The 12,691-nt window shown below is 41.8% G+C and overlaps 1 protein-coding gene across 1 annotated transcript in view; it reads left to right on the top strand.

Moving 5' to 3' along the window:
* The window catches only part of LOC114494272 (prolyl endopeptidase), a 104,833-nt gene that overhangs the window by 43,371 nt on the left and 48,771 nt on the right, over positions 1-12,691 (top strand). Inside the window, exon 8 of the mRNA XM_028509271.2 lies at positions 10,433-10,624. Coding sequence (XP_028365072.1) covers positions 10,433-10,624 — 192 coding nt within the window. The remainder of the gene's footprint in view (positions 1-10,432; positions 10,625-12,691) is intronic.

The following is a 12,691-nucleotide window of genomic DNA, read 5'->3' as shown; positions in this document are numbered from 1 at the left end:
GTCAGGCAGGGGAAGTAAGGCAGCCAAGAGATTAGGAGACTTCTTGCAGACAGAATGAGGACTCAAGCTATGTCAAAGCCTAGGGGTGAGGGTCCATCACCCCCTTTTGCTATAGCCCCCCCAAGTCCTTCCTTGGGGGCCTCCCACGTGATTGTGTATGTCTTAGGTTGTTTCCCCCTTGGGGAATCTTACCCATCATTGGCTAATGGATCAAGCATTGGGGGCCAGGCAGGGTCAAGAAAAAGGAGCAGAAGCAGAGCTCTTGCCAGGGAGATCAGCTTTGTCTCCTTAGTGGCTTCTGGTCTGAAGATGGTTCACTCAGCCTTAGCCATGGGGGCATTACAGCTTCTGAAACCAGACAAGGCGGTTCCCAACACATGGCATCATTTTTAAACTTCTCTGAGTAAGATTTGCATCCTAACATTCTTAGATATTGCGGAATACCATTCATACATACAGCAGGATGAAGTCAACAACTTTTATTCTAGTGTTAAATATTTAATAAACCTACTTTTTCTTCTATTTTTTAAAAAAAAACATACATCCATTTTGATCTCAAGAAAATTGGACCAGCCCTGATTGGTGTAGCTCAGTTGGTTGGGCATCCTCCTGTAAAGCAAAAAGTCGCCGGTTCAATTCCCAGTCAGGGCCCATGCCTGGGTTGTTGGTTTGGTCCCTGGTCAGGGCAGGTATGGGAGATGACCAGTCGATGTTTCACATACCAAAGGTTTCTCTCCCTTTCTTTCTCCCTCCTTTCTTCTCTCTCTAAAAATAAATAAATGAAATCTAAAAAAAGAAAAATTGGATCAACCACATCAGTGTTCACATTCTCTGACAGCAACAGACTACCACCCTAGAATTGTTCATTTAAGCTGCAAGTCCAAGTGTACATAGAACTGAGCAAACCTCGGAAGATCAAATCTGAAAGGAACAGGAGCAGCTGCTGCTGTGCTGTTGTCCTGCCCAGTCAGTGTTCCCGAGTGGCTGAGGTGGTGGGAGGGGCTTGGTCTTCCCTTCTAAATGCCAATCACAGTGGTCTTTCTCCAGAGAGTTCTGGTTTCATGTTCTATTTAGTACTTCATTTTTATATAGTTAAACTAGTATGTAGGCTTATTATTAAACAATATAAGTTAGCAAATTAAAAACCAAATTGCTTAACTTACTCTAAATACAGAGAAGAAAGTGTTATCTACATATTTGTATACTGAACTGCTATTGCTGTGTTCACTCTAATAGTGGACAGTGATACTGTGAATGAAACTTACTGGTGCCAACAGAATTTGAGGAACCCTCTGTGTTTTCCTCCTGACCTCTTGGTTCTTTCTTCTTCCACCTTGTATAATTTGTATCCCCCAGTTTGTTTCATTGCACACGTTAGTGAAGAGTTAGAGAAGAGGGTGTGACACCTGCAGGTTGGGACTCCTGGAGGAAGACAGTGCAGAGCTGCACCAGGCCCTCATAAACAAAAGTCTAGACAGCACAGCCATAAGCGAACACGCAGAAGGAAAAGGGGACGCATTTAAGAAACCCTAAGTGGCTGTGATGCGTTCAGATTGGAAGACCCTAGTCCCTGAATGAGCCGGGTCCTGGCCTGCCTTCCCAACGCGCTCTTTCCTCGAGTCACTTGACCAGTGTCTTCTCTGCTTCCTAGGTGGTCTCTATGCGAACCACACATTTCTGGTCAAAGTCACTCCTAGGTATTTTGTGTCTGTGAGCTAGTGATGGTTTGTGAAAGTATCTGTCAAGGTTTAAGCAGTGGGAGATAGATACAAAGAGATCTGTTGTAAGGAATCGGCTTTCATGATTGTGGGCTGGCTAGGTAGCTCTGAAATCTGTAGGGCAGGCTGGCGCTCTTGGGCGGAGGCTGCGGCTGCTGTCCACAGTAGAATTTCTTCTCCTTCGGGGAATTCTCCGCTCTGCTGGAAGACTTTTCAACTGATCGGATCAGATGCCCTCAGGCTGTATAGAATATTCCCCCTTACTTAGAGTAAATTGATCACGGTCTTTAGTCACAACTACAGATACCTTCACAGTAACACCCAGCATAGTGTTTGATTGACTGACTGGGGATATTAGCCTAGCCAGGGTGACAGGTCGAACAGACCATCCTAGTGAGCCCACGGGAAACCACGTGGGGAGGGACGAAGCCAAGTCTTGCAAAACTAACTGATTTTATTTTGAATAAGGTTACTAAGCTGACCAGTGTTTGGAGTTCATTCTCAGTATTTAGAAAAGTATGTAATATCTATAGATAAGAAATAAGAATTTGAAGTGGATTTGAAGCTGTTGAGTTACATGCTCATGCATTTGGGGTCAGCCTGGAGAGCACTCTCCAGTTGTAGCCGCCAAATTCTGGGTGTAGTGCTGCACCTGTCATATTTTTTAAATCATCACTCTACTAGCATGAAATCTGTGGATAACATAAACCCCAGCATAGTTAATCCTTTCGAATGGTGGTCCTGGGATTCTGAAAGCTCTTGAGAGTGGCAGTGATTGGCCAGTCCTAAAAGGGTGAAATGTGTATCAGTCCACCCGTGGGTTCAAAACTCAGTTGTGCAGGACAAGATTCGAGAGGCTTGGTTTAGGAGGCAGGGGTTGTGTGTGCATGTGTGTGTGTGTGTGTGTGTTTCAACTGATTGCTGGTCTATTATGATTATGACTGTTTAAAGAAACAAGTACTGTGTGCCAATTTAACTGTTGAAAATATTGACTAAATATATTTAGTTTGTAACAGGAGAGACATAGCAGATTGGGAGAGTGATTGTTAAATTTTTTAAAAATTCCTATTAAATACAGTTGAATATATTGGGACAATAACCATAAGACTTTCAAATCGAATTGGAATTTTAATCTCTGCTCCATCACTAAATAACTTGTGACCCTGGGGATAGGCAAGTGATTTTCTGTCTCTTAATATGTCCATGATTGCAGAAGGGGAAGTAATATCTGCTTCATGAGGAATTGTGTGAAACTACAAAAATGCACAGAAAAGGACTTAGCAGGGTTTCTGGCATATGGCAGGTTTTCAAGCATTCCTTCTTTTATCCTCAGCCCCCACCCCCCACTGTTTCTTGACTGAATGGGAAATACCTGGAATCGCCGCCTTTGGTTTTAGGTAGTGTAGTAAAATAGATGGACTGTGCCCTGAAGCAAGGGTTATCCTCAGTACCACAGCTGCTTGGAACATAGTTCTTGGTATTGACTTGTGCTCTGCAAAGCCAGATTCATAACCAGAAGAGTCCCTTCACTGACGAAACCTTAAATAGGCACGCCTCTAGTGGGAGAATGTAGGGAAACCTGTCCAGTTTTGCAGGTTGACAATTGAAAATCCAGGGGTTTATAAATATGCCCATCTAGTGACTACTGCCCAGTATGTTTTCTTGATATTTTCTTACTGCTCTCCCATTTTTATTTTGCCTTTTAAACTACAGGGAAGATTAACACTTAACTTCATTGCTAAATGTGCTTGTTAACTATTAGATGAGTTAAACCTGAATAGCTGGTGACTGAAAACTAAATCCAATGTTATGAAATCTTTAATTTTATATGACTGAAATTTATATTCCTTTGGATTAACTAAAGACTTTCTGCTATGATTTTAATCTTTTTACCTTAAAAGCAGGAGGAATTATCAGTACTTTTCTATCTTTTCTATCATTTTTTTGTCAGAAAACCATTTTTGCCAAGAAAACCTTTTACCTTGTGTATTTTGAAATGGAAAGTACCAAAAAAGTGGCTGGCGGCCAGCACTCTGGCCAGCAGTGCCCTCGGCATTGTGGATGAGACAAGAAAAATTCATGTGGACCACCTCAGTCCTGCAAAGGAAAAGGGATGTCATGGCCACTCTCCCAAGGGGGGAGCGCCTCACCCTTGCCTTGACAAGCTTTTATTGGCTTTCTAACAGCATACATCAAAGAAGGTTCTCATTCATTATGCTTAGGTTTGCTTCAGGTGATTACTTTTACAGATAACAAAGAAAAGGATGTTACTGATTACCTCCTACAGATTAACAAGGAAAAAATGTTGCAAATGCAAGGGAACGAAGAGTGATTGGTCTGGTTACACTCTGTCCTTGGGGGAATTAGCACAGACTTCAGGAAGTTACTTTAAAGACATGCAGTAAGCATTTGCTGCCTCAACTGAGGGTGAGGGAGTTTTAACAAGAGCAAGTCTCAAAGCAGCTTAGGTATAATGCACGTCTGGTCTCCCACGGGAGAACTGATCCGTGGGTTTGGCGTCCTGTGTGCCACCATGTACCTATGAGCTTTCCAATACGGCTGGGCTACATTTGCATTGCCAGGCAGATCAGTCCCCTATTGGTGACTATTGAATGTCCTAGAAAAATACAGCATATAGGGAAAACGAAACTACATAAATATAGGATGGGAAAAAAATCTTAGAAATTTGAGAGTTAAAAGAGTTTTCTACAAAGCCGACACCTTTGTCACTGACATTGACCATGTTTTCCTATCCTCCAACTTGGTGACCATCTTGCTGCTTGCTGTTTCCTGAGCAGGACCTCCCTCCTGTCACCCTTTGCCTCTCTTGGGAGAACCTCCTTTCTGCCATTTACAGTTGCACGTTTGCTATGTGTTTGAGCATGTTTGTTACAAACTGGAGGCTGTAGCCTTTCCACAGGGGCTGCAGGCCAGGCCGGTGCTGCTCCTTTCCTTACCTTCCTGACTCACCTCATTTGTCACTGGGATTGTTTGGCATAGTTGTACATATTGCTTATTGAGCTTTATGTGTGCCAGATTCTGAGCTACATACGTAGATATTTCTTTGTCTTCTCTGCAGCCTCTGAGGGACACATGTTGTTACCCCTAGGAAACTGAGGTTGGAGAAGCCAGGGAGCTTCCCTGGTGCCCTTGAAGACTCAGACACGTGTTGGTTGAACTCCCGAGCCCGTGTTCTCAGCATCACTGTGGGGTGGGGTAGGGGGCGGGGGGGCGTGGAAGAAAGGTGTCCCATGAGGAGGAACGGCAGCCTCTGGTCCCCTCCATCTCAGAGCAGGACCCACACTTTGCATTTGTTTATCCTCTTTACAGGTCAGGCCATTAGTGTTTTGTGAAGTATGAAAACACATTTTAGCTCCTCTTATTAGGGAGCCTCCAAAACATTTTCTCTGAAACAGGTAATAGTGTTGGTTTTCAAAGAAAGCAGTGACAGTAACGACTGTGCTCCAGGGAGAGCAGGGGGCGGCTGACTTGGAGCTAACCCTCACTCCGTAAACAGATCCTGCCCCTGCCAAGAAGCAGGTTTATAAAAAGTAATTTTAACCTCAATGTAGAGAAGTTTAGGCATTGAATTCTGTGAGCTTCAGAGTGAAAAACAGCACTTACAGACAAAAGAACTTCAGAAAAGGTGAGCAAACATGAGATGGTTCAGGGGTTTAGCCATGCCTTTTTTTTTTTTAAGTAATTCCTCTAGTTCCCATTTAAATCAGTCATGTCCTAACTTATGCGTAGTGAAAGTGAATGAGCCCCATTGTTCATCTGAAGTGCCGATTCTCTTGAATTAGGTCGGGCCCAAAGCCCCTTGGACTGAGAGCTTCAGAAAGCCACAGGGTTTTGTGAGCTCCCAGCTTACACATGGGCCAGGTGGGGCCTGCACGTTGGGCTGGTTTTCAGATTTCCAGCTGGATGTGTGTCCGTCCAAACACCTGCACTAATCTGAATGAATTTACAACTTGTACTGTATATTTATGACTAAGGTTAATGCTTCAGAATTTGGTGGCAGATAAGACTACAGACTTTTTGATTCTTTTATGTTCAGTGGAACTTGATTATTTAAAATAAGTGTGCCACGTCTTCCTGCTCACTGGATTATACAGAGGTACTGAAGGAAGTTTCTACTGTGTTTGTTTTGGGCTTTGGTGGACATTTCAGTGACTTTTTTGCAGAGGTGAAAACGGTCATAGTAAATGCCACTGCAGTGACTGCAAGACCTTTTCATGCAGAAACCCTAAGGTGGTTCCTTTGAGGAATAAAGGTTTCACATCACGAAGTGTTTTATTGTCAGGGACATTTAAGGGATCTGACATTTCCCTTAACCAAGATTCTGTCTACAAAAGTCATGGTCCAGAAAATGATGTTTTATCATTCTTGTTATATAATCAAATGTACATTTGTGAGTATCTACAGATTATGCATTGCCAGCTAATTTTTTACTTATTCTTATAAAGGGTAGTGTTAGGATTTTTCCCTTTTAAAGCATTGTTTTATGTAAACAAAGATGCAAGTTACCTTTGAGTGGTCACCTGCTTTTCAGGTTAGCAGTTTGTCACTGAAAGTAAAATTGTAACTTGAATACAGAGCTTAATTTTCTTTGAAAACTAATGGTATGAACACCTCTTTTTGAGGGAATTTGTCCAATTGTATATTCTGAATAGCCTCCCAATTGAAACAACTAAAATGTTGTAAAAACTTTATAAGCATCTTCCTAAGTATATTGTTAAGTTGGCACAAAAGAAGAGAAACCTTAGTGACCAAAGACAAAATGAAAGCAGGAATCCTGGATTGTCCCTGAAAGCTTGTGCTGGACCTTGGAGGCTGAGTTTCCCTCTCTCGGCCACATGGGGCAGGACAGGTGGCAGATAAAGCCTCAGGTTCTCCATGGCAGAGAGTCTGATGAGAGATACCCTCAGCATACAGGTGACTGAGAATAAACCCACAGGAGGTAGAGCTGGGGAGGAAGGGGGAGGAAGCATGTGGGAAGGAAACCTGCCTGTCACTAGTGAAGGAGAGAAGCAGGATGTCAGTTCTAAAACACGAGAAAGGCTGACCCTAACATGGTTCAGGTTGTCTTCATTGTCCGTCTGAGGTCCAGAGATCCCCATACCAGGAATTTAAAGTGCACCCAGTTTCATTGCCTCCCAAGAGGCAAACAGCAGGCAAATACAAATCTCTGGAAGAGTGCCACCTCTACTCATGTTTCTAAGAATTCCCACAGATAACGTTTCAGATCAGTTCACAGTCAAATATTACGAAGCCAGTGAAGAAATTCACCAGCGTGAGGAAAAGAGCCAGCAGGAATACCAGTATGGAATTATCAGATTCCTAATGTAAAACTAGTGCATTACACATCCATTTTAAAATAAACTACTGTGATATAGCTCTTAAGTATATTTATTAAAAAATATAAATAAATAAACAAGAAGCTTGGCAGCAAAACAAGAAACTAGATACTGTAAAAAATGACCAAGCAGATTTGGAAGAGGACTAAGTATAACTTCTGCAAATAAAGTCATGATTATTAACATTGAAATATTCAGTTATTAGGTTAAAGACTAGATTAAATAGCTGAAGAGGGAACTAATTTAATAAAATATAGATGTAAAGAAATTGCCTAGAATGTAGCCCACCAAGAGGTGAAAGCATACGGGTAGTTAAGAGACATGGAGAAGAGCAAATCTTTTTAGAAACTTTAAGCCACATTACTGGGACTAACTAATCTATTGAGGACAACTGGCCCCAGTTATTGTCATGAAAATGATGTCACTGTCTTATTCTCAAAACAGACTTTAAAGTAAAAAAGCATCATTAGAGATAAACGTTCATAACCAGAAAAGGCTCACTTCAGTTCTATTTAAATCCAGTGCTTCTGTCTTTGTGTGCATCTAACTTTGTGCATGGGTTCAACATACAGAGGGCAAAAACTGATAGAAATCCAAGTAAAAATAGATAAAGCCACAATTATAGAGGGACATTTTAACAGATATTTCCTGGAACTGATAGGGGAAAAATGGCCCCCTAAATCAAATATATAGATTTGAAAAATATGATTAACAAATTATTTAGTAGCTATATTTAGCATATCACACCAAAAGGCTGCAAAATACACATTCTTTTTAGTTACACACAGAAACATTTAAAAAAAACAGGCCATAAAGCTTTTCTGAGCTAATTTTAAAAGGTTGAAACCATAAAGAATATGTTGTTTGGGCACAGTGGGAATTAACCAAAAGTAAGTAACAATCACCAGAGGTTGAAAATCTCATAAACATGATATCAAGTGAAAGAAGTCAGATACAAAAGAATACATTGTATGGTCTCATTGTATGTGAAGTTCAAAATAATGTAAGATTTGACAGTAGTGTCTAAGGATGCATTTTAAGGCCGAAAAAGAACAAAGAACAGCAAGATCACCATAAAATCCAGGGTGCTGACTTCCTTCAGGAGGAGCGGGGGGCTTCTTCAGAGCATCATAGTGCAAGAAGTTCCTTCTCATTCTGCTGTCAAAAATGGACTGATTATCCTCAGTGCTTGTTCTTTCTCTGTGAACTTTGGAATAATGTTGTCAAATTCCTTAAAAATCTCATTTGGATTTTGACTGCAACTGTGTTAAATTTGTAGATTTCCCCTGGGATTATTTGCATCTTTGAAATATTGAGTCTTGCCATCTAGGGTTATGGTATGTGTTTCTAGTTATTCAGGTTTTGTTTGTTGTTGTTTTTAAGACTCCTTGGAAGATTCTTGTTTTAAATCCTTAGAAGAATCTTAGAGCTTTCTTCATATAGCACCCCCATTTCATGTTGAGTGCATTCCTAAGTATTTAATGAATTTTGCCTCTATTGTAAATGAGCACTTCCACTGCCTCACTGTATTTCTAACTGATTATTCCACAATTACAGAGGGACATTTTAACAGATCTTTTCTAACTGATAATTGCTAGCAGGTAGGAAAGCTATAGATTTTTTTAAAAAACTGTTTATCTTATTAGCTTTAATATCTGTTTACTTAAAAATATTTGTTGAGGTTTTGATGTGGAGTAGGTATTAGTTGTCACTTTACAATAATTTTTTAATCTGCTCCCTGGTTCTAGTTCACACTTGAGGAAACGGGGCTTCTCCAGGGGCACAGAGATTGCTCAGGTCACGCAACTGAGGAGTGTTGGAGCTGACGTTTTAATCCAGTTGGTCTGAGCAAAAAACTCACTTTTTTTTTTTACCATGGGATTATATTTTTCTTGATAAATTTAATTCAACAACCAATTACACAAAAATATTATGCTATGGAGATGAATGAGATAATGAATATAAAATTGCTTTGAATGATTCAAGGAATATAAATGAACTATCCAAATTAATGTAGCAATTTCACTGTGAAATTGAAGCTAGGAGATTGATTGGAGAATAGCTAGCATCTGGCATTGCCTTTCAGTGCTTTAGAAGTCATAGTTTTGTTTATAAAACTTTTGAAATGTAATCTGAGCATCCATGTCTGATACACTGTGAATGGGTGTCTTCCTGGTGGCTTCTTTTTTAATAGTGAAAGTGTCATTTAGCAATCTATTTAAACAGTGATAGCCTTTGAACTAAATAGTGAGCCACATTTAAGATGTTTTTAGTGATGACCATCTCCAGACTAGATCTCAGCACTAAAGGACTAGAAAGTTGTTCCTTCTTTTATTCAACTCCAATTTTATTTTGCACCTTTGAAGTATCTGCTACTGTATGTAGGTGCTGAGTATTAAATAATGAATAGAAAAGACAAATCTTAAACAAGAAATGAGTACATACCTTGAGAGAAGTGCTATGAAGAAATGGCCTGGGCCTTGGAGAGGGGTCAGGCAGAGGAAGCACCCTGTCACGAGGTCTTGAAGCACGTTTTAAGGAGCTTAACAAAGGCTAGTGGTGCTGGAGCACAGAGGTGCAGTGTAGGCCGGAGCAAGCTGAGGTTGGCTAAGTGGGCAAGACTGTAATGTGCAAGACCAAAGAGACCACAAAAAGGAATTCAGATTTTATTCAAAGAGTAATGGGATGTTTTTAAGAAGGGCACCAACATCAACCAATTCAGGATATTACAGGTTTGCAGTGGCCACTATATTGAAAAGATCCAGAGTGGCTGTGGAAAGACTGGACATGAGGCTGCCAACCAGAGCAGGCTAATCCTTCATTGTAGGAGCTGTCCTGTGTGCTGAAGCACATTTAGCATTCTCTCTGGCCTTCATACTCTAGATTCTAATAGCCTTCCTCTCACCTTCCAAGTTGTGACAACCAAAATGTCTGTAGACATTTCCAAATGTCCCCTAGGGTGGTGGGATCATCCCCGGCTATTAACAGAGACCCAGAGGGAGATGATGAAGGTTTGGAACAGTGCGATGGCAGAAGAGGTAGAAAGAGGTGCTCAGATCTGGGATCACTCTCAAGTAGAAAAGGATTTACCAGATTATGTGGGATGCTGGGCTGAGAGGAGAGATCCTTCATTCTCCCTCATTGCCAGGTTTTTCAGGAAAAAATGTTTCTTCACAGTTTTTAGAACCTTAAAATTTACCCACACGTGTCCTCACTCTTTCTAAAACCTTACATCTTCCATATATTGTGTCCACTTTGTGTTCTATAAACGCACAAGACCTGCCTTCCCTTCCCTACACACAAACCACGCTGTTTCACACCCTGGGGAGGTGACAGGGATGCTCGTTCTCTCCCCAGGAATCTTGAAGTGGGTGAAACTGATCGACAACTTTGAAGGGGAATATGACTACGTGACCAATGAGGGGACAGTGTTCACGTTCAAGACAAATCGCCATTCTCCCAACTACCGCGTGATCAACATCGACTTCCTGGATCCTGAGGAGTCTAAATGGAAAGTGCTTGTTCCTGAGCACGAGAAAGATGTCTTAGGTAAGACCGCATGCTGCCTGAAAACGGTGCTGTTGTTTTTCATGAGAATGTCGGCAAATTGGTACATCTCTGATTCTCTGGTGACCGATGACAAGGTAAAGAACCTTCGACCTCTTGACTTCAGGGCAGGGAGTACCTGAATAATTCAACCTAGTGTGTACTGTATGACATCTTTGCATTTACTGCAATATTATGCAGGATCTTTGTAATAACTGTGAAGGTATGAATCCAGACTTTCAAAGGTGGTGCTTTTTTTAAAAAAAAAAAAATCAGTTATCTTCATGTAGTTATTGTTTGATAATAGTCACACATTTAATTTTTTAAATCATTTGAATTTGAAACCCTTAGCTTTTAGCTTTTGAATAACCTTTGGCTGTATTATACCAATTGTAGATTAAAGAGTGGATTTACAGTCCTCGTACTAGAAAGAGAATAGACTAATGTCAGATTTAGTTGAAATGCACTGCAGTTGCTGCTGTGTGCACTGAGCCCCGCTAACCTCTTGAGACTCTCACCTCTGCAGCAGTCATTTCGGGGTGCCTTTAAGTTCCCTTTTATTCATTTTCTCTGATTTTCCAAAAATGGCACACTGCTTTATAGCCTGGAAGCTGGATTTGATTAAAATAAGACTCACTAATTTCACTACAAGAGGAGAATTTTTTTACACAAAAGGAGAATCCATTTATCTTCAAGCCAATGAAGAGTTTACTAGTTGGAGGTGAACTGAGAATGGGTTCAACAGGGATAAAAGCTAGGGCCATCCCCAAATGGGAAGGTGTACGGTATATAATCAGGAAAATAAATCCTTGTGAGATCTGCAAAGGGCTCCTGTGTCAGATGAAACAGTCCTTACACATGTTTTTCATTGAGGTAAGCGCACAGCTGCCAGAGTCCAGCAGACCCACATTCATGTCCTAGAAAGTAAGGGGCTCTTTCTCCCCTGGCTCAGGGCCGCTGCTCTGGACCTGGACCTTTACACACCTGGCAGGTGTGTAAAGCTGGCCTCCTGTAGTGGGTAGAGGGAACAGGTGTGCAGATGGTCACGCTGACTGCCTCAGGGAGGGCTGCCCATGGTGTCCCTCTGGGCCCTTCCTTCTGCATGTATCTTGGCCCAGGAGGAAGCACTACTCTGGATCTTTCCTTGAGGTTCTCCCCCACTCCTGGGTATGTGGCTGTGCCCTTCAGCCCTCTTCTGTACTGAGGTCTCCACAGCCATCCGGGCAGTTCTGTTGCACAGAACCAAGATGACCTCATGCTTGCTCTTTCCTGCAAAACCCACATCTGTGCCTCCAGGGCAGCAGCCATCCGTGCTCTTCCCCGGAAGTATTTAGCACACCCTTCTCCTGCCTTCTACGTGTCCCAGCCCCAGTCCCTTCCGCCTCTCAGGTTTGGATTAGGCACCAGTTTTCGGCCTCTCAGGCTGGCTCTCCCCAGCAGGAACGGAGCTTACAGCATGACTGGGCTCTTTCCAAGGAAATCCCTCCCCTTGTCTCTTCAGAATCTTCCATTCACTCTCTGCCTTCATTTATATGTGGATGATGGATCCATGGGTCAGGGATCAGGGTTCTGGCCATTTCCTTTAACATCTTCATGTGACGAATCAGGTTGGTAGTGAGTTTGGCTTGTGGCCAAATTGAGACAGACAGACTGGCCCCCCTAAGGGTGATAATAGCCGGGCATTAGTGAGTGCTTCTTCAGTGCCACATAACTTGACCTCCTGTTGGCAGGTCCAAGTGAGACTTCAGTAGCATAAGTCTTCATGTAGGGTTCCCTGGCTGTTTTTCAACTGCGAGTCAGGTTGGATCAGTGATTGTTGAATAGGGTGCTATCAGAAATATAACTTTCCCAAGGCATGTGACTTTTCTGCCCTTTAAAGCCACAAAAATGGCTTGACTATGCCTTAAGGTGATATCCTCTTTCACTTGTAGATCCAACGAAATGCAAATCACTGCTTAGAGATTAGGTGCAGTGATGTATTTTTATAACCTTCCTTCTGGAAGATTATAAGTTCTTCAGACTGGAAAGGGAAAACGTTCAATATTTCTTAGAGCTCATCAATTCAAAGAG

This window comes from Phyllostomus discolor, chromosome 4 (genome assembly GCF_004126475.2).
Source record: "Phyllostomus discolor isolate MPI-MPIP mPhyDis1 chromosome 4, mPhyDis1.pri.v3, whole genome shotgun sequence".
NCBI lineage: Eukaryota > Metazoa > Chordata > Mammalia > Chiroptera > Phyllostomidae > Phyllostomus > Phyllostomus discolor.
This window is presented reverse-complemented; position numbering and strand designations above follow the sequence as displayed.